Genomic DNA, 18,388 nt, shown 5'->3' with positions numbered 1-18,388 from the left:
CTGCAAGCTATTGGATTTCTGTTCTATGCCTCTAACAGTATCTGTCCTTTTAGACTTTTTAAATCACCAAATAAAAGGTCGGCCTTTTGTTTTTCTGTCTACCTCAAATGAATTTGGGTCCAAAACTACACAACATGCCAGTGTGGATTTGGTGTTGTAATTATAATGTAATAATAATAATTTGGATTCAAATTTGACCAATTTCTTTTAAATATCAAACTAACTAAATAAACAACTAAAATGCATCAAAGGAAACTCAATAGTAAACATTAGTATCTCTCTAAACTGACTCTCTAAAGGTCAGTACTGTAAAGAACTGCCTGCTACACTGTAAATATGATGATGATCATAAAGTCCTTTTTAAAATATTTGTTGCCAAATATATAAATGGCAAAGAAATGGCAAAACAAACAAAACTCAGTCTGTATGTTTTTATTGATTTGCATGAAAACTGACTGCACCAGAACTCTACAACAGAGTAGAGTTAAACTGGTAAAAAACTAAATTCAGTGGAGTAAGGTGATGATTGAAGGATCAGACTTAATAGCTCGCCATGGTTTGCTCGATCCAGTCATTGAAGATGCAGACCTGTGAAAGCAAACAGATCAATGTTTGTTATTTCACTAGCTGGGCCCAAGTCCTCATTTTAGGTTTGAGAGTGTTTTAGTGGGTAAAAGTGAATGCTTTGACATGAATTGAGCTGCGGTTTGGGGAAGGCCTCGAAGTGGACTGGCGATGGCTCCCGGGCCTAGCAGATTCCCATGCACTAAATAAAAGTAAAGAAGTTAAAGAATGGAAAACAAGGAGGGAGGGACGGTGGGGCACGTAAACGAGAATGATCAGCTTGCAGAACTGGGGGAAGCTATATAAATGACAGCTGGAAGGAGCATATTTGGAGGACTCCTGCTCCTGAAATTCCAGTACATAATCTCCAATAAAAAGAGGATGGTGGAATGATGAAAGTTCCACAATGAGAACTTTTTTTCACATAGCTGTTGACAATCAAGAACTTATTTAGCTTTACCTTGGTATAGACACCGGGGTGGTCCCTCTCAGCACATCCATAGCCCCAGGACACAATACCCTGCAGCTCACCCTTGCACACAACAGGACCACCAGAGTCACCCTGAAAATAAAAGTAAAGAAAACAAAGATGGATGTCAAGAAATTATTATTTCAATCAAATTAAACATAAATTAAATGTGTTGTTGTCATTGTGGGATACATCCACTCTTGTGGCATTTTAAGAAAGCTTTACTATTCGAGAAGGGGACAGTTGCAGGTTTGACTTATTACATACCTGGCAAGAGTCCTTGCCTCCCTCCAGGTATCCAGCGCAGAACATGGAGTCAGTGATCATGCCAGGGTAGGAGTTATTACAGTCACTGTAGGACAGGATGGGGATGTTCAGGCACTGCAGCCTGTCCCGATCAGCAGCTGCAATGTTTGAAACAGAGTATGGATGAACAACGATTCATGCTGATGGAACCAAATGTCATGAAACATTTTTAACTTTAAACTGCTAACGTGCAGAAGTTACTCACTAGAGCTCATGGTGTTGCCCCATCCAGAGACTGTGCACATGGTGCCAGCAGGAGCACAGCTCCTGGGCAGAGCCACAGGCTGCACATAACTGTTGAGGGAGGCAGGCTGGCTCAGCTGGATCAGCATGATGTCATTGTCAATGGTCCTGGAATTATAATCTGGATGGCGGATGACACGGGAGGAGTCGATGAACTGCTCAGTTCCCTCATTGACCGAAATGTCGTGCTCTCCCAGACGCACCTGGATACGACTGAAAACATTTGAAAAACAGAAAGAATAGATTCAAACACTCAGAAACTACCAACAAATATTAATTGTGGATCACTCACTTAAATAAGATTTAAAATCTTACTGAAATATACTTACGATTTGTAGCAGTGAGCAGCAGACACAATCCAATTCTGATTGATCAGGGAGCCACCACAGGTGTGGTAGCCAATGTTGAGAGACACCTGATGGGGCTCAGAGTAAGGTCTGCACTCAAACCCTCCGACGATCTTGTCCTCTTCCAGGGCAACTGAAAACACAAGTGTAAACAAACTGTTTACTCCTACACTTTTACATCAGGAGTGAAACATCTATGCTGTTTGATTTCCAGTCAAATGCATAAATCAAACCTATTTGATTGGCCACAGAAACATATGAAATTTGAGATAATAAAGCTATGGTGAATAAAGGTGTGATCTGAGAAAAGCCTTAAAACTTCACACTCACAAGCAGCTCCAATGAGCAGAACAAAGACCAGAGACCTCATGATTGCTGAGTGATCCTTTAGATGAGAGGACTTCACCTGGAGCTCTCATTTATATCCACAGAGAGAGCTGCCCAACTCTCTGAGCAATGCTATTGGTCAGTGAGGAGCCAATCTCTTTGGTGGGTCGTTGGGTTGGAGACCAGATTTACATTGGAATGGCTTTCTTTTTAAAATCTTGCTATAAATTATGTACATAAATACATTATTCTTTAGTATAACTATATCAGTCTATATTTTAATTAATAATAATAATAACAATAACGTATACTTTATTGATCCCCGTGGGGAAATTACTCTTCGCATTTAACCCATTCATCAGTGAGGCAGCGGGCAGCCATTGGGCACCCAGGGAGCAGTGTGTAGGGACAGTACCTTGCTCAGGTGTACGTCAGGGTAGCGATTCAGTGGATTCGAACCCTAACCTCACGATCATGAGGCCACCACTCTACCTACTGAGCTATCCCTGCCCCTGGTAAACTATTGTATTGTTTTGTTTTATAATATCAGGAAAACTTTAATTTGATATAGTTTAACATATAATTGTTCATTTACTTGGAGTAATATATTACTGTTTGATATCAATTGTTTTAATCCAGTCAATATATTATGACAATAATAACTGGTAATTTTAATAACTAATAACTGGAGAGCATTCTAGCATTTCAGTTTTATCTGAGAAAATCCTAATAATATGTATATTGTACTCGTGTGGCTTTCCAATGTACCAAAACACACTTATACACTTAGATTTTGGTTTAAAAAAAACAGACATGAAATAAAAAGTTAGCTCATGTTCTCAGAAATTAGTGTGCATGTGTTTGGTCAGGTTATAGAGGTAAATATAACCTCTATATTTAGATATTTGTGACTGGATAAGCAGGAGAAATGGATGAATAGAGGACGGTATCTCACAGCTGTGTACTTCTCAGCACCTATGACCTAGAAACTAAAGTCACAAATGGACATTGAGGCTGCCATGAGCAAAAAATGGTACCACTTTACAATAAGGCTCCCCTTATAGATGCTAATAAATAGTTTATAGCTATATTATTAATTAATTTGTAAATGCTTTATAAACCATTATTAATGGTTTATTATGCATTAGTTAAGGGTGAGAAAGAGGAAAAAAACTGACCGGTTTCTTGCCAAATAGTGAGCCAAATGTGTTCACCTATATATTTCATCTAGAGTTGCTATATTAAACATTTCAGACTAAGTTACTATCCTGTAAGCACAATCAGCATTTGTAAACATATTTTTTATCATATAAAATTGTACTTCAGAAATGCATTATAAATATCCACAACTATCAATCGGAGCTTTGTTGTAAAGTGTAAAGCATAAAACCATTTATCAATGAATAATAAATATTTATAAATGCCAAATGGGAGCCTTATTGTAAAGTGTAAAGCATAACACCATTTATTAATGACTACTAAACATTATAAATGACAAAAGAGTTTTGTTGTAAAGTTTAAAACATGTCAACATTTATTAAGGACTAATAAACATTTATAAATGCCAAATGGGAGCCTTATTGTAAAGTGTAAAGCATAACACCATTTATTAATCACTAATAAACATTTATAAATGACAAAAGATAGCTTTGTCGTAAAGTTTAAAACATGTCAACATTTATTAATCACTAATAAACATTTATAATTGCCAAAAGTGAGTCTTAAATGTATAATGTCACCATTTATAACACTTAGACCTAAATTACAATCAGTGCTTGAAATAACATTTAACTACTGTCAAAAATGGCAATGTATTGTAAGAGTAACACATGTAACATTAAATGTGTTTTTTAAAACACCAAACAGTCACCCACTCCAAAAAAAGTTCATGCCAGACTGGTTCAAACTGGAAATATTTTTTGTATGTCCTTAAATAAGCGTCCCAGTGGTCCATCAGGGTGTCGCGCTCCAGTTCCTCCTTAAGAAAAGTCAGTTTCTCTCGCTCCTTGTTAAGAAGGGCAGTTGCAGTAGGGGCAGGATTAGAAGAAGAATCTAAAGAACAAACAATTATTAAATTACAATACTAAAATAATTTATAATCTAAACTTGGGAAACTCAAATAAAATATTGATTAAAAACGGTTACAACTTGAATTTATAAAAAGCCACTTTGTAAAAATTATGTTATATACACATGTGGTGGTTCAGACATTTCTAAAACAAGGCAAATAATTCTTATGTGTACTGCCTTACCAGGGTGTTTAATATAAATTTAATGATGCACATAAACAAAACTAAAAATATACAACTAAGTGATATCAATCGTTTGGAATAACCAATAGAGCTATTCACATGTTATGTGATGTTAGTTAGCCACTGTAGCTAGCAGCCAAATGGCTCGGTAGCTAGCTAGCTAGCATTATACTCACCTTCATGTCTAACTGCTGACGTCGTTGGCTTAGTGCAATCTAGATCATCCAGTCTCTGCTTTTTGTATCTCTTCGAACGTGTGCTAACTGTGTAAGTCGCAGACGCACACAAATTTTTATCTTCTGCTCCATCCATGGCGCAGCAACTTGAACGAGCGCCTTCAGTGTGTCTGTTCGTGCCCCTTTGGCTTGACCTTCCAGAGCGCTCCACTGCCTGTCGCGCTCTGAGAGGAGGGGCTTTCCTTAATAAAGTTAACTGTGATTGGATGGTTGTATAAGCTCCTCTGCGTTTAAATTAAATTTGTTTTCCCTCCCTTTGGCAGCAGAACATATTTTTTTAGCATGAATCCAGCGGGTTAGATCTACATAACAAAGTCGGAGATACATTATAACAGGTGAGACAATCCTCTTTTTTGCGTGGGACTATTTTTGATTATAGGGCTTGTTTTATATAGCATGTGAAGTTCTTTAACTCTGAACCGATTTGCACTAGACTCCCATAGAGTATTTTACGGTGTTTCGAGGTGATAATAAAATAAATTACTCATTTTTTTCCACCAGAATGTCTTTGGGAATGAGATTGCGCGCCAGAATAGAAGGAAAACAAACTAAATATAAGGCACTAAGGCTCATTAAATGGCTGCAGAAGAAACACCTGCTAAAAAAGAAGCTTAGATGTCCTGTTTGTCACCATAAGATGAAAATGATTTCCGTGGTGAAGAAAGACCAATATATGTGGTATGTATAATGCATGATAATGTAGTGCATGTAGTAAATATAACAAAATATTTCGGTTATCAATGCAAGAGGGAGCATTAACCTCTTTTCATTATTATTTTCTTCATACTTAATTTTGTGATTATCTTTTCAATTAATGCTCTTGTTTAAGGGTCCATTTCTTTACTTAACTCATTGATATGTTCTCAGGTGTTGCAAAAGAGCAAGTCATAGGAGAGTTTCCAGAACAATTAGAACTGGCTCCCTCTTTGAGAAATCAAAAACATCTCTTTTCAGTTGGATGAAGTTCATTTACAGGTATATGTAGATGTAGACATTAATAGCAATGCACCTTTCATAATTGAACACCAATACGAGACTTGTGAAATAAAATTAGGGCCTCAGTAAGTAATAATTGCCTCAATTTCTATCACAGATTTTCACAAGGGCTCAGGCTCAGACAAGTAGATATGATCGATGATCAGAATCAGAATCAGAATACTTTATTGATCCCTGGGGGAAATTATTTTTTGTTACAGTGCTCAGATGAAGTGGCTGGCAGCTCCAGAACACTAAGTAGCATGGCAAGACACATTCGACATGTTTGTATACGTGCAATTAAAAGACACAGAATAAACAATGGACACCGTCTTGGTGGTGACAGAGAATTTGTGGTTATAGATGAAAGCTGTCTCCGTCATCAGCGAAAGGTTGGTAAACTCTCAGACAGGTTTGTTAGAATCAATGCAGATCTGACTGTGTCCTCTATACATGGAAACCTTTACCATAAGTAAAAAAAATTAGTAGAAGCAACCATCTTTTTGAATGTTTCTTTGTAGATATTTAATTTTATTCTTTTTCATTTTAATTCTGTTTAATTTTATTCTTTTTGTTTTCAGTATGCACGTGGACGCTTTGGAAATGCATGGAAAAGGAAGAAATGGGTATTTGGAATGATGGGAATTAAAGACAAAAGGCGAAGGCTCGTGTTAAAACTTGTTGAAAAACGATCAAGGCACCACCTTGTTCCTCTGATCAGACAGCATGTTAAGTTGGGTAGTGCCATTATCAGTGATGAGTGGAGAGCCTAGAAAAATGTTTTGACAAACATAGGGTACAGACATTACACTGTAAATCACAGCAGGTGGTTTGTAGATCCTCAATCTGGCAGTCATACACAGCATATCGAAAGGGCTTGGATGACCATCAAAGGACATGTCCGTAGACTAAGAGGAAATCGCACTGAGAAGTTGCTGGAGGAACACCTGATGGTTCTTGAGTGGTCATCTTGGCTTGGTTCGCGACACCCTGATGGACCACTGAGACGCTTATTTAAGGACATACAAAAAATATTTCCAGTTTGAACCAGTCTGGCATGAACTTTTTTTGGAGTGGGTGACTGTTTGGTGTTTTAAAAAACACATTTAATGTTACATGTGTTACTCTTACAATACATTGCCATTTTTGACAGTAGTTAAATGTTATTTCAAGCACTGATTGTAATTTAGGTCTAAGTGTTATAAATGGTGACATTATACATTTAAGACTCACTTTTGGCAATTATAAATGTTTATTAGTGATTAATAAATGTTGACATGTTTTAAACTTTACGACAAAGCTATCTTTTGTCATTTATAAATGTTTATTAGTGATTAATAAATGGTGTTATGCTTTACACTTTACAATAAGGCTCCCATTTGGCATTTATAAATGTTTATTAGTCCTTAATAAATGTTGACATGTTTTAAACTTTACAACAAAACTCTCTTTTGTCATTTATAATGTTTAGTAGTCATTAATAAATGGTGTTATGCTTTACACTTTACAATAAGGCTCCCATTTGGCATTTATAAATGTTTATTAGTCATAAATAAATGGTGTCATGCTTTACACTTTACAATAAGGCTCCCATTTGGCATTTATAAATATTTATTATTCATTGATAAATGGTTTTATGCTTTACACTTTACAACAAAGCTCCGATTGATAGTTGTGGATATTTATAATGCATTTCTGAAGTACAATTTTATATGATAAAAAATATGTTTACAAATGCTGATTGTGCTTACAGGATAGTAACTTAGTCTGAAATGTTTAATATAGCAACTCTAGATGAAATATATAGGTGAACACATTTGGCTCACTATTTGGCAAGAAACCGGTCAGTTTTTTTCCTCTTTCTCACCCTTAACTAATGCATAATAAACCATTAATAATGGTTTATAAAGCATTTACAAATTAATTAATAATATAGCTATAAACTATTTATTAGCATCTATAAGGGGAGCCTTATTGTAAAGTGGTACCCAAAAAATAAGTTGACAGTGAATATTATATGTATAAAGTATTCTTTCTTTTTTAATTTTAGGCCTCTTTGGTTTTTTACTTTAACTATTTTTTCTTTTCTTTTTTTGTTCTTTTGGGGGTTTTTTGTTTTGCTTTTTTCTTTTAAACGGTAGGACTCCTTCACCTTGGTCGCTCCCCTCACCTCAGGTGTCCACCATTTGGTCCCGTGGTTACCACCACGACAGGCACCAACTACCTTGCGGCTGCAGCTCCGTGCAGCGGCTTCGGCAATGGAGGTGATGAACATGGTCCATTCGGACTCAATGTCTCCAGTCTCCCTTGGAATGCTGTTGAAGCTCTGCAGGAGGTGTGCTTTGAAGATCTTGCGGATCGGGACCTCTGCTAGACGTTCCCAGCACACCCTCACTGTACGTGAGCCAGGTCTGTCCAGTGTCCTCCCTCGCCACCTGATCCAACTCACCACCAGGTGGTGATCAGTTGACAGCTCAGCCCCTCTCTTTACCCGAGTGTCCAAAACATATGGCCTCAGGTCTGGTGATACGATTACAAAATCGATCACCGACCTATGGCCTAAAGTGTTCTGGTGCCACGTGCACTTATGGACACACTTAGTTAACATGTTCTTTATTTCTTTTTCTTTTTTTTTTTGGCCTGTCCCGTTTGGCTCTTTTGCCATCAGAATTGTTGTCTAAAGGCAAAGAAAGATGCCCAACGGATTTACTTTACCAAACTGACCATCCCAGCCTTGCCGTAATGGTCCATTTGATTCACCTTTTATTGTTTATTTTATTTTCACTTACTGAATACGGGACAGACTTGACTGGGGGAAAGAAGGGGAGAAAGAAAGAGGGAAAGAGAAACAGCTGAGAAGAGGGACGGGGGAGAAGGGCAAAAGACAAAAACCAACAGAACGGGCAGAGAAAAAAAATGCATATATCAATCACCTGGATCACCTGCTGAGAAAGAAAAAAGAAAGCAAGCAGAAGAGAACAAGAGTAATAGAATAAACAACATCACAATGATATATGGGAATATGACAGTAAATACTAAATGTTAAACATTATTGTGCAGCACATAAGATCAACAGAACACAGTGTGCTTTGAGGTAGGAGCCAAAAAGGGTGTAGTTTGTGGGTGTGATCACCCGTGTGTACACCTGTGAGCATGGACGCGCTTGTTTTTTGTTTTTTTAAAAGGTTCCTTCATGTAATAATCTGCTAGAGGGTGTGGGGGGGCCACAGCCCCGTCCTCCAGGGCATGAAGCAGGTGTGGAGGAGATCAAAACTCCAGACATCCAGAGGCCCCCAGAACACAAGAGACCAAGGAAGACCAACAGAGGGGCAGCTGCGCCACTGTCCCGGAAAGAGCTGAGGAGAGTCCCAGATGAGGGCTCACTCAGCAGCCGCGGAGCAGAAGCCAGGGGGAGTTGCAGTGACGCGCCCGTGAGCTCCGCCGGCAGCCAGCTGCGCCTGAGTGACCGAGCCCCAGGCCGAGAGGCCGGGGGCACCCCACTTCCGAAGTGGCCCGAGCGAGCCCCAGGCTCCAGGCCCCGATAAGCAGCCGCCAAGGAGTGAGCCGGTGTGTACCTGGACGCCCATCCCCGGACACAAAGAACCACCAACGCACCGATGTCTCAGGGGGTCCGCCACTGGCAGGGGAAGTGGTGGTAGGGGGAGATAGGCCTCCAAACCTTGGAGGGCCTGAGATGTCCCCAGAGAGGTGGCGCCTGACACCCAACCTGACATATAGACACAGACATACAGGCACACACAGATACAAACATCCATTCCCACCCTCATGCTCTCATATGAACTTACTCCACACTCAACCAACGTGGAGACAGACATAAAGAGACGTTGTACACACGATCACACTCCCCAAGCGTACTCTACAAACCGGGTCTAGGTGCCCCCGCCCCTGGAGGGGGGAACTGCACCCAGACCCAGGTGGTGTTTCCCTTTTCCCTGCGGTGGGGGGAGGCAGACCGCCCCGACTCCGCAGCAGCAGGAAGGCTCCACACTCCAGACCGCAGTCGGACGGCCAACTCCTCCTCCTAGTCCTAGCCCCCCTGCTCCAGCAGGTCGCAGAGAACGGGGGTGAGAGAAGACTCCGAACCTCCCTCCACCCACTCATTGTAATGTTGATGCATGTGTGTTCTAAGGTGCATTTAAAACCCAGGAGGGCTTGGAGCTACCTGCCAGAGAGCAGCAGGTAAGCGCATGGTCCCTCCTGCTAGCCCTCAATGTCTACGTGTATTTAAAATTGAGAGGTGGGCAATGATGCCAGGGGTGGGGTGTACACCCTGATGGTACTTTGGACTCCGTTTATCATGCCCACCCCCAAGATCCTATATGTATGTGTAATGAGAGTGTGAGTAATGTGAATGTCTAAGTTGTGGGATAAAATTGAGGCAGAGGCAGCCAGAAGGGGACAGAGGGGGGGGTAGCCTCCTCTGCACCCTGGTGACATACCCCTACTCCAAGGCCCTGCATGTGTGGGTGGTTGTGGTGGAGCGGGAAGAGGGAGGCAGCTGGAGATGGGGAGGGAAGGAAGGGAGGGGCAAGTGACCCCTCCCTGGGGCCAGCTCCCCCGCTGACCCCAGTAGGCACCCCCATACTCCGCGACCCGCCAGGGAAAGGGGGCCCAGGCCCATCCAGACCGGGCCCAGTGCAGCAGCGCCGCCCAGCCCCACAGAGCCCGGGACAGTCCACCCAACCCCACCACATAGAAAACTGCACCCACCCCACCATCCACTCATCTTCCAGACTACATAAGACAATAAACACCCAGGCTGAGATCTTCCTCCACCTCTCCTGTATCTCCCCCTCCTGCAGAGGCAGCTCCTGAGGAGAGGAAAGCTCCTGCAAGATGTGACAATCTCCCCCACCAGTTGAAGAGCCCCCCAGGTGGCTCGACGCACCGGCGGCACCCTGCTCCAGGGCTGGGCCCCCATGCACCCACCCGCCCACAACCCCGGCAACACACCAACCAGGACCCAAGCCCCCGAGGCCCGGTCCGGGTCCCAGCCCAGAGACGGAGCGCCCCCAGAACCTCACGCCCATCCCGGACCCACCCAGGGGCAGCCAGGTTGCCAGGTCAGTAACCCACGTCCGTCAGCACAGACCCTCCCCTAGCCCCGCTGCACGCAGCCGCGAGGAAACAGTCACCGGAGAGCCAACAGAGCCCCTAACCGGACATGACCGCTACCCCGGGTTGAGCCCCCCAAGGAAGATGCCTCCGGGGAACCCCCCGACGCCCTAAGCCTGTCCCTACCCCCACACCAATCACAACAGTGAAGGCGGGACCAAACTATGACCCCCCCACCCCCACTAGGTGATGGAGCTGATCAAAGGAGCCCAGAGCAATTGATCTGATGTGGTGGCAGAGGCTGCATCAAGACTAATGTAATCTAATAGATAATTTCTATATTGGTTAGAATTAAGATTATTTTTATTTTTCCAGTTCATGAGGACAGTTTTCTTGGCTATGCATAGGGCAGTGAAAACCATATGGGCGATATTCTTTTCTGAAGTGACATTATCTAAGCTGCCCAACAAACACACTAAGGGGGAAGTTGGTACTTATGGACACTCTTATGTTCGAACAAGGTGTTCGTTATGGCCAAACTGTGGTTTGCACAGAAGTCCAATAATAAGACACTGCTCGGGATCAGATCCGGGAGGCCGTTCCTCCCAATCACGCCCTTCCAGGTCTTGCTGTCATTACCCACATGAGCACTGAAGTCTCCCAGTAGGACAAAAGAGTCCCCAGGAGGCCCCACTCAGGGACTACAAGAAAGCTGGGTACTCTGAACTGCCGCTCGGCACACAAGCACAGACCACAGTCTGGACCCATTCCCTGACCCGAAGGCGAAGGGAACAAACCCTCTCGTCCACTGGGAGAAACCCCAATATACTAGCAGCAAGCCAAGGGGATAACAACATATCCACCCCAGCCCAACGCCTCTCACCAGGGGCAACTCCAGACTGAGACAGAGTCCAGCCCCTCTCCAGGAGACTGGTTCCAGAGCCCAGGCCATGCGTTGAGGTGAGCCCGACTATATCGAGCGGGTACCTCTCAACCTCACGCACTAGGTCAGGCTTCTTCCCCACCAGAGAGGTCACATCCCATGTCCCAATTGCCAGTCTTGGTAGCCGGGGATTGGTCCGCCAGGGCCTCCGCTCCTGGCCGCCGCCCGACTCACATTGTACCCAACCCCTACAGTGCCTCCTGCAGGTGGTGAGCCAGCAGGAAGATGGGCCCATGTCCCTCTTTCGAGCTGTGCCCGGCCAGGCCCCATGGACTAGGGCCCGGCCACCAGACGCTCGCCCTCAGACACCCTCCCCGGGGCTGGCCCCATGGCGGGGCCCCGGTAACCCTATCCCGGGCAGGGTGAACTGTTCCATCGATGGCCTTTTCATAGGGGTCAAAAATTATGTTTGCAAACATAATTTAGTTTTTTTTTAAAGGTTCTTACTAAAATAATTTGTTATCATTTTAAAGATGAAAATATATCCTGAAAAAAAAATACATCAAAGTTATCTAGAAAACAGGCAGTATGACTATATATATTTCTTTTTGACTTATAATCATGTCGTGTACTGTGTGATGTCCAAATAAAGTACAGTGGAAACATTTTTTAAAAGCCAGAAATCACACATTCTGACACCATAGGGTTAGGGATTATGTTGATTTATCCCTCACATGGATAATTACTTCAGCAGATAATAATTGAATTAATGCAGGGATACTTTTGCATAAAGTTTCTTAACCTAGCTTTGAAAAGGTGCTGTTTAGGTATTAGGAATATGTTTAATAGTAGGTTTACTGTTGTAAATAAGATGTTATTGTTATAAATTACTGTGCAGTGCTCGCTAGAATGTACATGCACTACAGCTGGTTTCTGTCTTAATTCTGAACTCTGGCCACGTGTAAAGTTACACAGTAAGAGTGACTGATGATGATGTCTTGCGACAGTGGTAACAGCAGTTCAGATGATTTATGTACAAAGTAACTGCCTTTCTCCTACTTCCTAAATTCCAGGATATGATTGTAAAATGTTTGTTTTACTATTTTAAATATCAAAAAAACAGTTTTGTAGGAAAACAGAAGGTAAAAAAAATGGAAGTCAAGGTGAATAACTTTATTGATTTAGGTGGCTTCTGACTGCAAGTTGTTTAGAACTCGACAACAACAATGGAGTTAAAATGATAGAAGAATTGCAGCAGAGTCGGAAAGAAGTTGAAGGATCAGACTTAATAGCTGGCCATGGTTTGCTGAATCCAGTCATTGAAGATGCAGACCTGTGAATGGAAACAGATCAAGGTTTGTTATTGAAAAGAGGATGATGGGATGATGAACGTTCTACAATGAGAACTTAGTTTAAGAGAGCTGTTTACATTCATGAAACGTATTTAGCTTTACCTTGGTATAGACACCAGGGTGGTCCCTCTCAGCACATCCATAGCCCCAGGACACAATACCCTGCAGCTCACCGTTGCACACAACAGGACCACCAGAGTCACCCTGAAAATAAAAGTAAAGAAAACAAAGATGGATGTCAAGAAATAATTATTTAAATCTAATTAAATATAAATTAAATGTGTTGTTGTCATTGTGGGATACATCCATTCTTGTGGCATTTTAAGAAAGCTTTACTATTCGAGAAGGGGACAGTTGCAGGTTTGACTTATTACATACCTGGCAAGAGTCCTTGCCTCCCTCCAGGTATCCAGCGCAGAACATGGAGTCAGTGATCATGCCAGGGTAGGAGTTATTACAGTCACTGTAGGACAGGATGGGGATGTTCAGGCACTGCAGCCTGTCCTGATCAGCAGCTGCAATGTTTGAAACAGAGTATGGATGAACAACGATTCATGCTGATGGAACCAAATGTCATGAAACATTTTTAACTTTAAACTACTAACGTGCAGAAGTTACTCACTAGAGCTCATGGTGTTGCCCCATCCAGAGACTGTGCACATGGTGCCAGCAGGAGCACAGCTCGTGGGCAGAGCCACAGGCTGCACATAACTGTTGAGGGAGGCAGGCTGGCTCAGCTGGATCAGCATGATGTCATTGTCAATATTCCAGGAATCATACTGTGGATGGCGGATGACACGGGAGGAGTCGATGAACTGCTCAGTTCCCTCATTGACCGAAATGTCGTGCTCTCCCAGACGCACCTGGATACGACTGAAAACATTTGAAAAACAGAAAGAATAGATTCAAACACTCAGAAACTACCAACAAATATTAATTGTGGATCACTCCCTTAAATAAGATTTAAAATCTTACTGAAATATACTTACGATTTGTAGCAGTGAGCAGCAGACACAATCCAGTTCTGATTGATCAGGGAGCCACCACAGAAGTGGTAGCCAGAGTTCAGAGACACCTGATGGGGCTCAGAGTAAGGTGTGCACTCAAACCCTCCGACGATCTTGTCGTCATCCAGGGCAACTGAAAACACAAGTGTAAACAAACTGTTTACTCCTACACTTTTACATCAGGAGTGAAACATCTATGCTGTTTGATTTCCAGTCAAATGCATAAATCAAACCTATTTGATTGGCCACAGAAACATATGAAATTTGAGATAATAAAGCTATGGTGAATAAAGGTGTGATCTGAGAAAAGCCTTAAAACTTCACACTCACAAGCAGCTCCAATGAGCAGAACAAAGACCAGAGACCTCATGATTGCTGAGTGATCCTTTAGATGAGAGGACTTCACCTGGAGCTCTCATTTATATCCACAGAGAGAGCTGCCCAACTCTCTGAGCAATGCTATTGGTTAGCGAGGAGCCAATCTCTTTGGTGGGTCGTTGGGCTGGAGACCAGATTAACATAGGAATAGCTTTCTTTTTAAAATCTTGATATAAATCATGCACTTAAATAGAAAAAATCCTAATAATATGTATATTGTACTCATGTGGCTTTCCAATGTACCAAAACACACTTATACACTTAGATTTTGGTTTTAAAAAAAACATGAAATAAAAAGTTAGCTTGTGTTCTCAGAAATTTGTGTGCATGTGTTTGGTCAGGTTATAGAGGTAAATATAACCTCTATATTTAGATATTTGTGGCTGGATAAGGAGGAGAAATGGATGAATGGAACACGGTATCTCACAGCTGTGTACTTCTCAGCACCTATGACCTAGAAACTAAAGTCACAAATGGACATTGAGGCTGCCATGAGCAAAAAATAAGTTGATAGTTAATATTATATGTATAAATTATTCTTTGTGGGTGTGAAATACCTCACTTTAAAGTAAATAATGAAATATCACAGTGTGAAAAATATCCAGACAATCAGCAACTCCAGGTGAGCTGATAAAGAAATTGATACAGAAGTAGTGACTTGCTGTACAGTAGGTTTATATTTATATATTTTTTTTAAATTTTAACGAAAGAACATCATATTATTTTTAATTGTGTGCTGTTTTTTCTTGTTAGATTTATAGAACATCTTATGTTAACATCCAGACTTTAGGGACTTATTTTTTTTTATATTAGGCCTGTTTGGTTTTAGATTACTTTAATTACTTTTGTTTTGTTTTGTTTTGATTTTTTGTTGGCTTTTGTTGTTTTTTTCTTTCAAAGATAAAAACGCCATGACAGCTTTCATTATACATTTTGTCTTTGTGACTTTTCTGGGAATGTGTTTTTTGCCCCATGAAAAAACTGAACTGAGGTTCTTTTATGAAGCTGACAGACTGTTTGCAAGTTTAATTTCGTTTTTTTAAAAGGTTCTTACTAAAATAATTCGTTATCATTTTAAAGATGAAAATATATCCTGAAAAGAAATCCATCAAAGTTATCTAGAAAACAGAGGCAGTATGACTATATATATTTCTTTTTGACTTATAATCATGTCGTGTACTGTGTGATGTCCAAAAAAAAAGTACAGTGGAAACATTTTTTAAAAGCCAGAAATCACACATTCTGACACCATAGGGTTAGGGATTATATTGATTTATCCCTCACATGGATAATTACTTCAGCAGATAATAATAATAATAATAATAATACATTTTATTTAAATAGCGCCTTTCAAAGCACCCAAGGACACTGTACAACAGATAAAAACTGGAAATATACACAATGATAAAAATAACAATTGAATTAATGCAGGGATACTTTTGCATAAAGTTTCTTAACCTAGCTTTGAAAAGGTGCTGTTTAGGTATTAGGAATATGTTTAATAGTAGGTTTACTGTTTTAAATAAGATGCTATTGTTATAAATTACTGTGCAGTGCTCGCTAGAATGTACATGCACTACAGCTGGTTTCTGTCTTAATTCTGAACTCTGGCCACGTGTAAAGTTACACCATAAGAGTGACTGATGATGATGTCTTGCGACAGTGGTAACAGGCTCTGCCAATCAATTGCCATTGCATGTTAGAAAGGAGTAAAAAGACCCTTAAAAGGAGCCCACCCTATATCCAGATGGCCTCAGATTCAGTCGTACTTATGTCCACAGAAAAGGTTTGAAGCAGATTACATGAACTTACCAAATAAAAAAACTCAGAGACAGTCACTGATCAAAATTAGCTCAAAGTTCTATTTAAGGATACATAGACTGTTGTATAGCAAACAATATATAAATATGTAATTTGTTATTACCAGTCCCAGATTATTGGGCATGTATCAATCCCTTTCTAAACAGCAGCAGCAGTGGCAAATTGAAGTAGAGAGAAGATTTCAGCAGTTCAGATGATTTATGTACAAAGTAACTGCCTTTCTCCTACTTCCTAAATTCCAGGATATGATTGTAAAATGTTTGTTTTACTATTTTAAATATCAAAAAACGGTTTTGTAGGAAAACAGAAGGCAAAAAATGGAAGTCAAGGTGAATAACTTTATTGATTTAGGTGGCTTCTGACTGCAAGTTGTTTAGAACTCGACAACAACAATGGAGTTAAAATGATAGAAGAATTGCAGCAGAGTCGGAAAGAAGTTGAAGGATCAGACTTAATAGCTGGCCATGGTTTGCTGAATCCAGTCATTGAAGATGCAGACCTGTGAATGGAAACAGATCAAGGTTTGTTATTGAAAAGAGGATGATGGGATGATGAACGTTCTACAATGAGAACTTAGTTTAAGAGAGCTGTTTACATTCAAGAAATTATTTAGCTTTACCTTGGTATAGACACCAGGGTGGTCCCTCTCAGCACATCCATAGCCCCAGGACACAATACCCTGCAGCTCACCGTTGCACACAACAGGACCACCAGAGTCACCCTGAAAATAAAAGTAAAGAAAACAAAGATGGATGTCAAGAAATTATTATTTAAATCTAATTAAATATAAATTAAATGTGTTGTTGTCATTGTGGGATACATCCACTCTTGTGGCATTTTAAGAAAGCTTTACTATTCGAGAAGGGGACAGTTGCAGGTTTGACTTATTACATACCTGGCAAGAGTCCTTGCCTCCCTCCAGGTATCCAGCGCAGAACATGGAGTCAGTGATCATGCCAGGGTAGGAGTTATTACAGTCACTGTAGGACAGGATGGGGATGTTCAGGCACTGCAGCCTGTCCCGATCAGCAGCTGCAATGTTTGAAACAGAGTATGGATGAACAACGATTCATGCTGATGGAACCAAATGTCATGAAACATTTTTAACTTTAAACTGCTAACGTGCAGAAGTTACTCACTAGAGCTCATGGTGTTGCCCCATCCAGAGACTGTGCACATGGTGCCAGCGGGAGCACAGCTCGTGGGCAGAGCCACAGGCTGCACATAACTGTTGAGGGAGGCAGGCTGGCTCAGCTGGATCAGCATGATGTCATTGTCAATATTCCAGGAATCATACTGTGGATGGCGGATGACACGGGAGGAGTCGATGAACTGCTCAGTTCCCTCATTGACCGAAATGTCGTGCTCTCCCAGACGCACCTGGATACGACTGAAAACATTTGAAAAACAGAAAGAATAGATTCAAACACTCAGAAACTACCAACAAATATTAATTGTGGATCACTCCCTTAAATAAGATTTAAAATCTTACTGAAATATACTTACGACTCGTAGCAGTGAGCAGCAGACACAATCCAGTTCTGATTGATCAGGGAGCCACCACAGAAGTGATAGCCAGAGTTCAGAGACACCTGATGGGGTTCAGAGTAAGGTGTGCACTCAAACCCTCCGACGATCTTGTCGTCATCCAGGGCAACTGAAAACACAAGTGTAAACAAACTGTTTACTCCTACACTTTTACATCAGGAGGGAAACATCTATGCTGTTTGATTTCCAGCCCAAAGTACATTGTATTTGATTAGAATCATTGTGAAGCTGCAGCCATGAGCAGCTAAAGTTATGTTGGATGAAGTTTTAGTCTAATAAGAAAAACATCTGCCAGTCAGAGAGGAAGACAATCTGCTCAGATAAAACTTCACACTCACAAGCAGCTCCAATGAGCAGAACAAAGATCAGAGACCTCATGGTTGCTGAGTGATTCTGGAGATGAGAGGACTTCACCTGGAGCTCTCATTTATATCCACAGGAGAGCTGCCCAGCTCTCTGAGCACTCCTATTGGTCAGCAAAGAGCCAATCTCTTGTGTGGCTCGTTGGGGTTGGTGATTTGTTTGAATAGAGATGGCTTATTTTTTTAGAAATATCTTGATATAAATCATGCACATAAATAGATTACTCTTTTGTATCATTGTA

The 18,388-nt window shown here is 41.2% G+C and overlaps 2 protein-coding genes across 2 annotated transcripts; both read right to left on the bottom strand.

The window, feature by feature from the left end:
* Positions 1-416: 416 nt before the first annotated feature.
* Positions 417-2,310, bottom strand: LOC113032498 (trypsin-1-like). Its single transcript, XM_026185440.1, has 6 exons — positions 2,260-2,310; positions 1,912-2,062; positions 1,545-1,795; positions 1,301-1,437; positions 1,025-1,126; positions 417-588 (listed from the first exon to the last, which is right to left on the bottom strand). Exons 1-6 carry the CDS (start codon positions 2,297-2,299, stop codon positions 541-543), a joined length of 729 nt encoding a protein of 242 aa, XP_026041225.1. The 5' UTR covers positions 2,300-2,310; the 3' UTR covers positions 417-540.
* A 10,520-nt stretch (positions 2,311-12,830) lies between these two features.
* On the bottom strand, positions 12,831-18,173 carry LOC113032124 (serine protease 42-like). The gene is made up of 12 exons (XM_026184800.1): positions 18,123-18,173; positions 17,743-17,893; positions 17,376-17,626; positions 17,132-17,268; positions 16,856-16,957; positions 16,700-16,735; positions 14,368-14,422; positions 14,020-14,170; positions 13,653-13,903; positions 13,409-13,545; positions 13,133-13,234; positions 12,831-13,011 (listed from the first exon to the last, which is right to left on the bottom strand). Exons 1-12 carry the CDS (start codon positions 18,160-18,162, stop codon positions 12,964-12,966), a joined length of 1,461 nt encoding a protein of 486 aa, XP_026040585.1. The 5' UTR covers positions 18,163-18,173; the 3' UTR covers positions 12,831-12,963.
* Between the last annotated feature and the right edge of the window lie 215 nt (positions 18,174-18,388).

Source organism: Astatotilapia calliptera, chromosome 11 (assembly GCF_900246225.1).
Source record: "Astatotilapia calliptera chromosome 11, fAstCal1.2, whole genome shotgun sequence".
NCBI lineage: Eukaryota > Metazoa > Chordata > Actinopteri > Cichliformes > Cichlidae > Astatotilapia > Astatotilapia calliptera.
Note: the sequence above shows the minus strand (reverse complement) of the source record. Positions and strands in the feature narration are given on the sequence as shown.